This window comes from Bemisia tabaci, chromosome 9 (assembly GCF_918797505.1).
Source record: "Bemisia tabaci chromosome 9, PGI_BMITA_v3".
NCBI classification, from domain to species: domain Eukaryota; kingdom Metazoa; phylum Arthropoda; class Insecta; order Hemiptera; family Aleyrodidae; genus Bemisia; species Bemisia tabaci.
Genome location: NC_092801.1, coordinates 18,752,150 through 18,767,046, shown reverse-complemented (window position 1 = coordinate 18,767,046; position 14,897 = coordinate 18,752,150). Strand labels below are relative to the sequence as shown.

The window sequence follows — 14,897 nt, the reverse complement described above, 5'->3', positions numbered from 1 at the left end:
TTTTGTCCCAATTTTTTCATGCCTCAATAAGTCTCTTTTTTTACGTCTACCTGGTGTGGACTGTAATGTCTTGAAATAGTTTGTAGTTTTTAAGATTCCAGCTGCAGTTTATCACCCCCTCCTGTATGATTCCATACGTCGGTTGCAGTGTTTCTAAAGTACCGCCCTTATTTTATTTTTTTGAAGAGAAGAAAGCATTAAAATCTATCTTGAATATTCTGCTAAATAAGTAATAGAAGAAGAATCTAGGCAGCTCTCAAGAAATTATGTTTACTAGGTTTCCAAAGAATTATAGTTTTCCTTGTAAAATTTTGAAGAGCGTTTTGCGTCATACCTTGGCCACAGGTCCATCTGCATGCTGCATTGGTCGATTTATCAGTATACTACTGTATTTGTCCTTATCGCATAGTTTCTCCGTAGCTTTTACTCCTTTTCATCAAGATTCCCAACCTTGATCCATGTGTCCTATGGTCTTATCTTTAATGAGGTGTGGTTCGGGTGTATAGTATCATGTTTAACTGTTACAATTGTCATGTTTGAACAAGAATATTAAAAAGGTTTCGTACATCTTATGGAGGTTAAATGCACAATACCTGTACCGTTCGGAAACTTCTCCGCAATTACCCTGCTTTCTGGCTCTCCTGTCTGCACTCCTTTTCACCTTATCGGGTTCGGCAACTTCAATGACTTTTAAGAGAGTGCAAACAAGCTGCTAGAGCCTTTGTCCTCGATTTGAATCTCTAGAAGTGGCTCTTTTCTTCATAGTTTAGCGAGTCAGCGTACTGAAGAAGAGAAAAATCTAACAATAAGTGGAGTTCTTTAATCAATGGTCAGGGAAATTCTGGGCATTTACATTGATGGCCAAAGTGTTAAACCTTGTAGCTCCATTGTGGTGAAAATTCTGGCACCTATTTTATTTTTTTGAAGAGGAGCAAGTCAACTTCATAGCTTTAAATTTGTGCAGAATATTCCGCCAAAAGGGAAGAAAAATGGCGATTTTCAAGATGTTATGTTGAGCAGATTTTCCAAGACAAAATGAAAAGTGACAGGCGAAGTCTGCAACATCACAAATAGAAATATGTGGTTTTGCTCCGTGGTCATAGAATATTTTGAAGTTAGAGGAAAAGCAAAAAAAAGTCAGGGAATTGAAAAGTGAAGAAATTATTGATACCCGGTGTAATTGAATCAATCGTATCTCCAAAAATTGCATTTTAGAGCCAATCTTTACAAATTTGGTGTGGCTTTTTCAATTATTCTGTGTATTTTTTCTTTCAATTGGATCAATTTTATAACCTGATTCTTTTTTTTCGATAGATCCGATTCCGAGGAAGCTCAGAATGAACCAGACACAGTACAATCTCAGACGCCTAGTGATTCAATTAATTCCTCCAGTCCATCGGATAAACGCCCAGTCAAGCAAGCCTCCACCTCCTCAGGCCCCAGATCTGCTCCCAAAACTCCAGATGGTGACATAGACTATGATGCACTTTACGAAGATGAAAATGAAAATGAAGGTAAGCAGTATCGATCAGAGTTGAAAACAATTCAAACGATTAAGAATTGCAGATAATGGAGAATCATGAAATGCTGTTTGAGAACTTAAGAAGAAAGGTTTAAAAGCTGAAAGAAAGTGTAGAAAATCACCATTTCTCTTGAAGAGCACCATTATTTAAGTCGAAAATTAATGTATTCTAGTAAAAAAAAAAATATTAATAATCAAAAGTTCTTTTTTAGAGGTTTCAAAAAGGAATCAAAGCTTAAAAACCAGAAACTTTAAAAGGTTGCATACTTAGATGAAAAATTTGAGTACTTCGATTCAGCTTTTGCAACATCTTTGCAAGTATTTACTGTATTGCCCTAATTTATGTAACTTTTTTTACTTTAAAAAATTTATTGACCCTTCTTATATCTCTGTTCACTCATGATTGTTCTCTGCCTATTGCAGTTTCGTTGGAGAATCATGGATCAGTCGTCACGCATCTCATATCTCAGGTCAAAATCGGAATGGACCTTACCAAAGTTGTGCTTCCTACGTTTATTTTAGAAAGGCGATCCCTTTTAGAAATGTATGCAGATTTTTTTGTCCACCCTGATCTAATTTTGAAGTAAGTCCTGTTTTCCTCCTATTTACATTTGATGTTCATCAAATTGTCAGGGATTCAAAGGAGATGACTATTTGAACTATTTTATTTTGGAAATCAACATTTTAGTTTAAAAAAAGTTTGATAAGTATTGCTTTGCTTAATGTTGAGAAGTGATTGTGCTAGTACTGTAATTTTGCACGCAGTGAATGACTACCCAAGTTGTAAACTTATTTAGGTGCAGATGAAACGAGCCAGCATTTAGTTCTGCTGTACAAAACATTGAAAGACCAACTAACATTTGCTGCACTGAGCAAATTGCTCAATGAATTATCCATAATTGACCACTAGATTAAGTATAAATTTAAACATTGTGACATATTTTGCCTCTTCAAAATTTCACTCAGATCATGATAAGCGCAAGAAATATTACAGAAATTAATTTCAGACAAAGATTTTAACATTCTTATGCAGCACTGGTCAGAAAAAAATGTAATTTTTCATTCACATGACATCCCAGATTCTATGTGAATCATGTTGCGCTCTACAACATTTTTTGCAAGCTTCTTAATTGTGCAGTATTCCTTCTGTATTGTTCAAAGGGTAAATAATGTGCATCAGTAGAGCCGAAGTACTGAGATGGAGGTTATTATATTTTTATACCGCAGAAATTGTCTGGGTTACATTTTGTATGTCTCAAGTAGATCATAGTTTTTGTATGAACAGGAAGTTTGAATTTATGTATAAAAAAATCGATACCTTAGTTTGGAGTTACTTTCAATACTTTTTGTTGCTTACGTAAATCGAGCAAGAGTAAAAAGAAAACCTATTTCATAATGCTTACATTTGCACCTTATCATGCGATCCATTTTATTGACTATGAAAATACAGTTCATGTATCTCCTATAGGAGAGTTCTTTAAATATAACATTATGAATTTTTGTTTTGTTTTATAATTATTCCAGAACTGTTGAATTAACTTCACCCAAAGATCGAATGGTAGAAATTGTCAAGTGGTACCTCACCTCATATCATGCCAGCCGCAAAAGTGGTGTGGCCAAGAAACCTTACAATCCAATTCTAGGGGAGGTATTCAAGTGTCATTGGAACATTCCTGGTTTCTCTAGTACAACGGAAAAAGTCCCAGATGGACCTCTACCTGATGCTACAAAGGATCAGCTTATTTTCATAGCAGAACAAGTATCCCATCATCCGCCCAGTAAGTTTATTATAAAATTTTTATAAAAGCTTTTCTCCAAGAGAATAGATCAAAAAGATTCAAGCAGCTTCTGAACTTTTTGGAAGGGTCATCAGTATCACATTTCTGAATAGTCCTAAAATTCATCCGAAGATGTTCAGCATACTTAGCATACAAGATAAACTTTGTCAAAAAATACAATATAACAGCTGTTAAAAAGTTTTAGTGGACAATCTCTTGTAAGGCAATAGGGTAGGTACTATTTTTTAAATGTATTTTTTTTTAAATGTCACAACCTCTTTTAGATTTTTTATTTATTTACCTTCACTTGTAATTTTGACTCAATTGTTTTAAATTCATTATCAGTTTGCGCCAAAGCCCTTTTATTTTTTTTCCCAATGTCCTCTGTGCGTTTCCGTAGGACCAATATCGTTGGCTTAGAAATAAAAGCTCAACGATCTATTGCTAGCAGGTGCGGCGGCTAGTCTCTTTGTTTCCTATTCATTTTTTCCTCTATTGAAACTTCTTAACATGGTTCTTCTGTCTCATCAGTTTCAGCATTTTATGGTGAACACTTCGAAAAAAGAGTCCAGTTCTGTGCACATGTATGGACTAAATCCAAATTCCTTGGTCTTTCGATCGGAGTACATAACGTGGGAGAAGGGAGACTGAAATTGTTGGACCACAACGAAGAGTACATTTGCACCTTTCCAAATGGCTACGGCAGGTAAGATCAACAGTCTGATGTTTCTATTCCAATGGGTTCTGTATATTAAAGAAAATAAAATAAAGTAATTATGTAATAAAAAAAAACCAAGAAGTAATAAAATTAAGCACTTATTTTTTGTAATCAGTATTCTCTTTTGTATTCTCTGATCAGTTTTTGGAAGCATTCACGTTTTCCAGGAAGTTTGCAAAAAGCCAGAAAGCCTCCACTAATCCAAAGTCAACATATATATCAGCACATTATAAATCTGTAAGCAGATATTAAGTGCTCTCCTCAGAAACAGAATATTTTCAAGGAAACTTTGAAGGTTTTCAAACTTTTGCTGATATCTTTAAAGATTGGTGCTTTTTAAGGGCAGCTTTGAAGTATGACCGAAAGGAAGATTTAGATTTGATAAAAAAGGAAGTAAAACATAGTGGTTAGGGAAGAATGATGCTCTTTTCATGTCTTGACAAGTGGACTCGGTCCATTCAACCCATTTTAGACCCCGTGGATTTCGGTTACAGGACTTTTGGTCCAATTTTTTTTGTCCATAAATTTTTTCGTCCAATTTATTTTGTCCACGACTTTTTGTCCTTGAAATCTGGTCCAAGTTAAATTCGTCCTGGTAAATAGTTAGTCCTACGCATTTGTTCGTCCAGTGGTATTAGGTCACATTTCTGTGGTCCAGTAAGGTAAAAAAGTTATGTCCAAAACTCACGTCCAATGAGGCCGTTTCAGCTATTTCCTTTGAGCTTTCAGCTACTTTCAGTCATCGTCTGAGTCTTCTTCGTCCGAGTCCGGTGGATCTGCGCGTGGCGTGTGCAACTTGAGGTGGTACGCACATGCTCGGAGGTACTTCTTAAGTGAGTTCGTGTCCTTGTAATGTTGGTAATTTCGGACGATGTTGGCAATCATTGCCTGATTGGTAGTGTACTTCTTGCTCACCGGTGGTTTAAAGCGGCGATGACCCCCCTGAGCCTGTGTTTACGTACGCTCTGTGTCCTGTTGAACCTTTTTAAAAGCGTCAATGAGCTTCCAAATGTTAGCATGATGCGTGCCGACGATTTGGTTGAATTTTGAGTGAAAGCCCTCAACTGCGTTGTTTGTTCTAATACGATCTGCCAAAACTAAGTTGTAGACGTTCCATGTTTCGGGAGGGAACAGGGGAGGTACCGCACGTCTTCTTCCCCGAGCTGGTTTGCCACGCACGTACCTGTGGTCAACGTACGTCGCAAATTCGGTTAAAGCGTCGTCTATTTCCTCATAGAGAAAAATGAAAGTTTCCACCAAATCTGCAGGAGGGATGAACGGCAGAGCCATGAGTTCCAGTAAGTTACGTCGTAACTCGGGTTCTTCTGTATTTAAATAATCGGCCCGCAGCCCTCGGCTAACAATCTGACGCCATAAGGACTGGGAAAAGTGGAATAAGCAACCGACGATGCGAGCGTTGGGGAGTGCTTCTTTTACCGCGTTTATATTTGCTGCTTCAAAGTCAGTATTTAAAAATTGAAAGCTGAAATGAATATCTAGTTCGGCTGCTATGTCCTTCACTTGACGGTATATGTCTGCATACGTGCCCTCATCTTTTCGTGTCGTTAAAACAAAAACAAATGGGAAGACAGTGTCCAAAATGACTCCGTGCAGAGTGTACAGTTGAAGGAATTGCCGCGGTACAACTTTAAAAGTTCCATCAGTCAGAAGTGTATCACTCGCTGCCAAAATCCTAAGATTCTCACTGGTGGAAAAGATCAGTGTACGATTGGCACCCTCACGACCACTGTTGTACAGTAAAAATAGCTGATCAGATCGAGTTCTATCATAAGGAGCGGTTATCTCAAAATTTACCGTATTTGGACCTGGTAAACGCGGCCTTTCCTTGTTCTGTCTTCTGTTAACCATACGCTTAAGATGATTTTCCTCCGGTAGTTTGACGCTGACTTCTTCTTCAACGTTTCCTACCCCTGTTCTTATAACGTCGCTGGGTCTTGCATTCGGTTGCTCAGCTGCTAATTCTCGAATATTTTGCACGATCTGCATTGCCTCCACTGCAGCATGATCCGGGAGATGCAAATGAGTTGAGATATCGCACTTATAAACAACTAGTTCTTCCACGTTCGTATTAGTGACGCATCTCGCATTGCATGTTTGCCTCTCACACCTCCAGTACTTACTCGTCCTATCTTTATTGTACGAATGGTGATGGTACACAAACCCTTCATTGACAAGGAGGGGCTTGTCGCGTTTACTCTGTATCACTGTTGGAGCCATTTCAGTATATCAACAAACGTCACACATACTAATAAAATTTCAAAACAAAAATATATACAGTCATTGAATTTTGAACGAAAATTTTAAAATCACCTCTTTGATGTTTCTTCTTTCGATTTGGGGATGGTATATCAACAAATGTCACCCACACTAATAAAATTTCAAAACAAAAATATATACCGTCATTGAATTTTAAACGAAAATTTTAAAATAACCTCTTCGATGTTTTTTCTTTCGATGTTGGGATTAAATTTAAGGGTCTCCATAGCTACGAAATAAATTGATCTTAACGCCAATTGATTCACACGCCACGCGCAGATCCACCGGACTCGGACGAAGAAGACTCAGACGATGACTGAAAGTAGCTGAAAGCTGAAAGGAAGTAGCTGAAACGGCCTCATTGGACGTGAGTTTTGGACATAACTTTTTTACCTTACTGGACCACAGAAATGTGACCTAATACCACTGGACGAACAAATGCGTAGGACTAACTATTTACCAGGACGAATTTAACTTGGACCAGATTTCAAGGACAAAAAGTCGTGGACAAAATAAATTGGACGAAAAAATTTGTGGACAAAAAAAATTGGACCAAAAGTCCTATAACCTGGATTTCAATTGATCTCCCAACTTGCCCTCATCTTTTCAGCAAACTAAACCTGCCTGCACATTGATTTCAGGTCTATTTTAACAACGCCATGGATTGAGCTTGGTGGATCTGTTAGCATTGATTGCCCTCAGTCAGGCTACAAGTGTGCTGTAGAATTCCACACAAAGCCTTTCTACGGTGGAAAGAAACACCGAGTAACAGCGGATGTGTTTGCGCCCAACGACAAGAAACCCTTTTTATCAATTAATGGCGTTTGGAATGGATTAATGGAAGCCAAGTGGAACGACACTGTAAGCACCTTTTAATATTTGTAGAATTTACGCAGCAATAGATCAAATATCAAAAAATAAAAATATTCGTAAAATAAATTTTAGAATATCACTTAATCGTAAAATTTAGTAACTTGTACTCATACATGTCTTTGAACTGCAAAACTTGAAGAAATCATAGCAGAGGTTAGGGAATAGCAGTGAATTTTTTTGTAGCCTTCCGCAAATGGTATTTTGCTGTCAACAAAACTAGGGCGCATGAACTTTGAAGTTTCTTCCAAAATAGAAATTGTCTACCTGAGCCAGTGAATAGCCAAACAATTGTGTGAAACCCCTCAGAAGAATAAGAACAATCGATTTGGATACTTTCTCAAAATTGAATTTTGTCTTGGTCTGTGCATAAAGCGAGGAAGGTGGAAAAAAAAGTATCTAAAGCTTTATTTTGGGCCAGTCTTGTAGTAAAAGTGGAAATGATCTGAATAACCAGTTGTCAAAATTGTTTTATCACTGTGTAATTTAGTTGAATCTTTTCATTGGTGCAATGTCCTTTCGTTGTGTTTTCAGGGTAAAGTTGAGCCTTTCGTCGACACCAGGAATTTAGAAATAATCAAAAAAGTTGTTGTGCCAATCAAAAACCAAGAGGAGAATGAATCCAGGCGTGTTTGGAAAGAAGTCACCCTAGGATTAAAGTAAGTCTCATCACTGTAAAGGAAATTCTTGAGTTTTATGTAAAGGGGAAAAAAAGAAAAAGAAATGAGAATATAGAAGTACCTTGTCTAAATGGCTGATTAAAGTAAGGGTTCGTATTCACTCAAGGCAGTTTTTTTAGGAGTGACAACAGGGTGTCTACAAGTTTGGAAATAGTACTGATTTTTTAAGGGCGGTCCGGAAGTACTGAAAAAGTGCGATAATTCTGCTTGATGGTCTAGAATTCTTCATTTTTGTTGCAATTTAAGGGAGAGATTCAAATTTTTGAAATTTTTTGAAATTCGTCGATTGAAGGTACTGAAAAAGTTCTAAATCTCTGTTGAATAGGTACTGAATTTCTTGGGAATGCACTGAATAAGTACTGTAAAAGTACTTATTTTTGACCAGCCTGTTTTAGTAGACACCCTGGACAAACAAAAATTATAAGTAGTAATATCAATATTTCAGCTTTGACTTGTTCAGTACAAAGGTCACTCTTCCTACGTGGACAGTCTTAAATAATTTCTTGTTGAAACATGGAATTTTTTTAGGCGGTTAAAAATATTAAATGAAATTAGTATGTACTAAACATTCATGTCGAAAATATTTTTTTGAAACTTCAATTATCTAATCCTTGAACATTCATGCCGTAAATATTTTTTTGAAACTTCAATTATCTAATCCTTGAACTTCAATGGTTCTAGATATGACAATGTAGAAGCTGCATCTGCTGCTAAATATGAAATCGAGCAACGTCAACGAGATGAAGCTCTTACGAGGAAAAGACAAGAAGAATCTTGGCAATCCAAAGTAAGTGTTCCCATATTTCTTTCGTTCGCTTGACTATCAAAAAAACTTTCAAAACGTTTATGTCTGTTGCATGGTAACGTAAAAAGTCTGTCTCATTTTATTTAAAATTCAACCTCCCAATAAAATTTCATTTTTTTCTTGTAGCTGTGTTTATGAAATGGATTCATTGCAGTCTAATTGCACTTCACATAAAAAAACTTTTCTCATGTCATACTCTTTTTATCGAAAACTGAACTATTTTACGCCTTGAAATTCTCTTGTGACGTCATGCTACATTTTGAAGAATATTCTCACTAAATTTCTAGTTTTTAAGTGGTTCAGTTCTCTGTTTTATGATACAAAACATCAGAGGATATTAGCCGACGTCTGATGTAGCTATCCTGATTCAAGTTAAATCTGTTTAATTATTATTTCAATTCTCTGTACCACTTCATGAGTTTTAGACTTGTTTTTAGCTTTTTTTTCTGCTATGTTTTTACAAAATCAAACGTAAAGAAATTTTTTAGTCACCTTTATTTTCTTTCTAGAGTGGGTTTGACGTTTCAAACAACAAATTTTGCGTGAAAATTATTTTAAATTATGTGCTTTTAACCATCAGCATAGCTTCAATTGTCAGGAAATTTTACCAAAATGTGTCATGGAAATCAGGAAAATGTATTTTTTAAAGTCCGTAGCCACCAAGATAATAGGGAAGTCTTTGCACAACGATATTTATCAATTTTTATTTTCTTTTTGCAGTGGTTCAAAGGTGAGGCTGGTGGTCAGTGGGAGTTCATCAATCCGTTAGAAAAAAGGATAAAGAAAGGCTCCTAACAATTAGCAAGCGAGCCAAGTGAAGAATAATTCAGCAAACCTCGATGACGGACACCGTAATTTGAAATGGAAACTTGTGACGACTCGCTAGAAAATTTGATCAAACCTGAATTATTATTTTGCCTTAAAAATACCATGGTTACCTATCGAATATCACGTTTTATGTTACAATTGCATAAGCATAAGTGTATCTAACTGTATCATTTTCTCGTGTTATAATTTGTGTATAGTTTTTAAAACAATCATTGTACTTTTGTATATTTTAAATTTTTGTTATCGAATCGAAATCCTGATCTTAAATCTTTGTGTCTTCGCGCCAGGTCCAAGGAGAAAAGAATTAGCTGAATAATTTTCATCGTTAAACTTATTTTTTAGTTGAGTTTCTGAAATTTTGAAATGGATGCAAAGGTGCTATTAAGAGATAAGAGGTCATTAAATGATACAAAGTAACTAGAACACATTCTAGCTAAACTGATCTCTTTTGGTTTTTAGCGCCTGTCGTAGATCCTGCATTCGAAAAAAGAAAGTCTGTAAAATTATTGATTTTCCTCATAGTTTCTAGTGTTCTCAATAACTTCTACCTTTTTATTTTTTTTCTTAACCTCTGTTTTTTTTTAACTTCTATTTTTTCATAGATTTTTTTATTTTAAATGTGCTAAAATAACCTGAAAATGGGTAAATTATTGGGAGTTTCCTCTTGATCAATAACGACTGAGTGTGTCAGTAATATCACAGACTTTCTTTTCCATGTAATCGAATATTCAAGTAGGCAAATTATAGGATGGTTCTTTTTCTGGGGAACGGTTTTTATTCTTAGAAACACAAGCTCATGGAGTTAAGTTTCATTATTTTTGTTGAAAATTTTTTGTACTTATGGATTTTTTCATTGACTCCAAGTTCTGGTGGTCACAAATCGCTTTGAAATTGTGTCAAATCCATTTGAAATTGTTATTGTTGACTGTTGAACGATTATGTCCTGAACGGGGACTAAAATGCAATGAGACACTGATTTGTTTTTGTTTCGGCGGATACGATTTCTCTGGGAGAAAAGTTGTGGAAGGAGAGTGAATCTAATTTAAAAGTACCAATCCAACTGACCATTTTAGAATTATATTATTTCAATTCTAACTCGTTTTCACGACAAGTGCATTGCATGTGAATCAATATAAGTTACTGTTTTTTGGAATATTGAACTGTAAATTCTTTCATTGGTTTGCACCTTTTTTTTCTTGGCCAAAAATTGCTCAGTAAAAAATATCTGTGATCTGTTACATACTTTTGACGTTAGCTGTTTTAAATCTCTCGACAGTTGAAACAGGGTGCAGGTTGAATGGACATACTAATTTATCTACCTAATCCAATTTTCTCTCTTAATCTTGACTACATAATGGCCAGAATAGTCATGTTGTAAAAAGGACTGTGGATGTATTTTGAGGAAAATCTGGTTGATCGAACAGGAAATACAAATCAAACCAGAGTCCAAATGGTTTAAAGTTTGCAGTTTGAAGCACTTAGTTCTGAGAATTTTTTTCAATGTTTTCATCTGCCATGTTCAAAGCACATAAATTTTACAAACGGATGCAGTCTTACATTTACTTTCAGCACATAAATGAACTAAGTTTCTCACAATTCTGTCTCAGAGATATTAGCAATTATACCACATTTGCAAGAAGGAACTACAATTTCTGGCTCACACAAAAGCACCTATCTTAACTGTTCTGATTCTAATGACTTTTTTGTCATTTCTGAAATCAGTCAGAATTAATCCCCCTATCGCAAAATATAGTCAAATTGTTCTCATGTCAGTCACTTACCCAAACTCCGATCTTTCACCCAAGTCAGCAATAATTGATCTAATGAAAACTCGCATCTGTAGACTTAAGTAGGAGCATTCAAACGAACTTTTTTTGGTAAACTATCAGTACTGCTTCTTTTGAAATATCGATGCATTCTGTCAAAGTCTCTCTTGTCGGAAACGACTGCGCACCTGCAATTAAAATACTTATTTCAATAGATTCTCAATTTTTTTTGAGATGAATAATGGATTTTAACATTGGGATCGGACTGAGACTTGATGTTATTGTTCTGAATAATTGTAATGTGAGCAAAGGTCAAACCTTGATGGATGATTTTTTGAAATTCCCCTCATATTTTCCTCACAGAAAATTTTCTGAAGTACAATCCCTCTTTGTAGAATCTAACATAGCAACACATGATTTTTTTGTTTGACTAAATATTTGCTTAATAAAACCGAACTTTACGAAGTACTTGGTTGGCAAGTGTAAATTGAATTTTCATATCAATGTTGAAATGTTTCAGCCAGTCTTTTGTATGGTTGGTGCCTTTTTTTTCTTTTTTTAATAAGTACAGTGGACTCAGGATTATCTGTAACTATCGTAAGGATACCGCTTTACCTGGATTGTATTTCATTGTAAAAAAACGAACTCTTGCCCTGGAATATTAAGTCATTACAGTTTTTTTTTCTGTACTCATGTGATCAAGATATGTGTTCTAATGCAATAATTTGATTTCTAATGACCATATGATTGATTTTTGTTTCTATCCTAACCTGTAAGGCCTCAATTAGTCTGGCCAATCCAAAATCCACTGTAATAAGAACCATATTTCCATTTTCAATTTTGAGCACAGACAATGGATGCGTTGCACACAAGAGAGCCACGTGAATAGACCTTTTAAGGGTAAATTGGCGCAAAAATCACAATAGTAACTTTTAAAAAGTCTGAAATCTACTCCTTAAGTGGCAATTTGCTGAACAGGAAAAACTCTTTTTAAAATTTCCAATGGAGGGCAATGTCCAGTCACCCTATCTCAGAACAAGCAATGGCAATATTCGTTCAATAAAAACTGATGATTCAAAACATAATATTTATCGAAGTTATCTGCAGGTCAATAAATAAAGAAATGGTGTGCGAGGGCATGGACCACCATCTAAGATCATACATTGCTTGTGAATAAAACTAACGAACAACAACCAGAAATTGGCAATTACCGGCAGCAACAAAGATAGCCTGAGATTGCCTTTGGCTTGTTTTCAGTGAATAGAAAGCTGCCCCCGGATGCAGGAAATTTGAAAAAAGGGTGCTCCAAACCAGGCAAATTGCGCACCAAGAAGTGTATTTCAGACTTAGTCTATATAATTGTCGTGATTTGGGGTCATTATATCTTTGAGAAGTTCATTCACACAGCTTTATCTTTTGTGTGAGATCCATTTTCTCTCTGGCTCTATCAGTCCATATGCTGAGGCATTCTGTTTTTATCTTGCCTACCTCAGTTTCTTTGCGTTTCAGAATTCACTACTTTCGAGTGATTTCGTTTAACATTTGCGTCCGTTCAGAAGAAGAACCCATAGCCAGCAACCCTTATCGTATGGTTTTTTTCAATGCGTCCTAGGATTTTTGAATTTTAAATCTTAGCCATTTTTTGTCTGTACTTTACTGCTGTGAAAAAAGCAAATTAGAGACAATTAGCTTTGCTTCTCCTAGATAATCTCATGTTGGAACACCAACGCCCTGTTGTTGACTTTTCAAAAGCAATACTTACTTACATCTTTACATTATCACTTAGAAACATGTATGTTATATTCTTATTTTTAATTAATTTAGAATTTTTCTTATGTACACAATGAGGAAAACAAATGAATGGAAAATGAGGAATAAACCAAATAAAAATCAGTCTTTTCAAGGGATTTTAATCGTCATTTTTTCCCCCCAAAACACTATTTTTTTTTAATTCGATATAGTGGCAATACTTGTGTATGATAGAAGTGGAACAATACAATGAAACTCAATCGCTGTGCAAAGGAAGAACGCCGTATGAGTCTTTAAACGTTGCCAACTTGTCTTTGATTAAATATGAATTTTCAGGGGGCCAGCAAATATTTTTCTTTGAATTTTCCAGAAATTTTTATTCGCCATCAGATTTAAATTATCTGATATTTTTAGGAGAAAAAATTCATAGCTCTTTTCCAAATTGAAAGTTTTGTCTGTGGAAATATAGCAACTCTTGAAAGTTCATATGGCGTTTTTCCTCAGCACGGCAGTTAAGGCGTTTATATTTCATCTATTGTGTCCCGAAATTCACGAGATGAATTTTTTCAATAAACTATAAATTTTCACGTTTATTTCGTCAAATTTAACATGTTGATGGGTGCCTCTCTAAGTAAATTTTACGAGAAAACCAGTGGGGTCATTTTTGAGACCTCGACATCTTGTAATGACGAAGTTACCTTTTAAAGTTTTCAAATTTTGTCCGAATTCTCCCATTGACTCGATCCACCGTGAAACGATTCGATTGCAAAATCGGATACTTTCGAGGCCGTCAAAATAGCATTTTAGGCAACTCCCGCCATCTTGGATTTTTTAATTTCGAAAATTTAACTGAACATTCGATTTTACGTCTGAATATACACCCCAACACCAAATTTCACAACAATCGATCGAACAGGAGCCGAGATGGCATTTCAGGCCAAATTCATCATCTTGGATATTAGAATTTTGAAAATTTCAGTTGAAATCCAAGTTTTGCGTCGTAAAATGCCACGTGGTACTAAGTTTTACAAAAATCCATCGATCAAGATCCGCACATCGTACGATCAGAAGGACTCTTAACAGAGTAAAAGAAACAAGTCAATTTACAAACGTCGGCACGCCTTCATTTTTGGCCGATACTGTGTAATACTTCCGTGGTAGTATAGTTGCTCAAAGCGCCTTTTACGGTGTCGCTTCGACTTTCTGGCGGAAGATCATGATACACTCGTGATCAATTACACATTATATCATCACCGACGGTTAGATAAATAAAATTCATTCCTGAATTTGCGACGTTGCATCTTTTTCACTAATGTGTACGGGTATAAACTAATATGAACTTTTAAAACTGCCGTTATTTTTCCGAGATGAGACGAAAACATTATTTTAATGATTCATTCAAGTATATTATATCACCCTCGGGAACCACAAGCACAAAATTTCACGTAAAATAGGTATATGAAATATTCTAAAAAAAAATTCGATAAGTCAGTAAGCAGGGAAAAAGTCTTCATGGTGTGGATTTTCCTTTTGGAAAAGGGATTTGAAATAACCTCATTTTTATTATAAATTAAACCATGAGGATTATCAGGTATTTTCAATTGACATGAGAATATAAAAAAAATGACATTTTTGGGCCCCTTTTCAGAGACGAGTGTCAATAAAGTTGAAATCTGTCCCAAAAAAACCTTATGATAAGACAATCTTCCGCTGAAAGTTTAAACTTGAGTTCAAAGCTCATTTTGGCAACAAAGCGTTGCATAGTTTAAATGAAGCGTGGCGCGCTGGTGCGAAAATATAAAAAGCTGAAATTCTCTAAAAACTCAAGAAAAAGGAAAGAATTGATTATTCATTATGTTCATGCTAGGATGTCATCTTTCTCTGCTACACCGAGTCGTTATAGT

The 14,897-nt window shown here is 35.5% G+C and overlaps 2 protein-coding genes across 2 annotated transcripts in view; one reads left to right on the top strand and one right to left on the bottom strand.

Annotated features, from left to right (window-relative positions):
• LOC109034810 (oxysterol-binding protein-related protein 9) overlaps positions 1 to 13,151 on the top strand; it is a 109,342-nt gene extending 96,191 nt beyond the window's left edge. Inside the window, exons 8-15 of the mRNA XM_019048168.2 lie at positions 1,315 to 1,514; positions 1,946 to 2,105; positions 3,047 to 3,300; positions 3,832 to 4,006; positions 6,937 to 7,156; positions 7,700 to 7,824; positions 8,527 to 8,632; positions 9,371 to 13,151. Of these exons, the coding sequence (XP_018903713.2) occupies positions 1,315 to 1,514; positions 1,946 to 2,105; positions 3,047 to 3,300; positions 3,832 to 4,006; positions 6,937 to 7,156; positions 7,700 to 7,824; positions 8,527 to 8,632; positions 9,371 to 9,445 (1,315 nt within the window). The 3' untranslated portion in view covers positions 9,446 to 13,151. The remainder of the gene's footprint in view (positions 1 to 1,314; positions 1,515 to 1,945; positions 2,106 to 3,046; positions 3,301 to 3,831; positions 4,007 to 6,936; positions 7,157 to 7,699; positions 7,825 to 8,526; positions 8,633 to 9,370) is intronic.
• Positions 4,141 to 6,867, bottom strand: LOC140225428 (uncharacterized). The gene has a single exon (XM_072304333.1). The coding sequence runs from the start codon at positions 6,254 to 6,256 to the stop codon at positions 4,973 to 4,975; it is 1,284 nt and encodes a 427-aa protein (XP_072160434.1). The 5' UTR covers positions 6,257 to 6,867; the 3' UTR covers positions 4,141 to 4,972.
• Positions 13,152 to 14,897: the final 1,746 nt, after the last annotated feature.

Excerpts from the sequence above, each read along its gene's own strand:
- LOC140225428 (XM_072304333.1), bottom strand. The coding sequence starts at position 6,256 with ATGGCTCCAACAGTGATACAGAGTAAACGCGACAAGCCCCTCCTTGTC.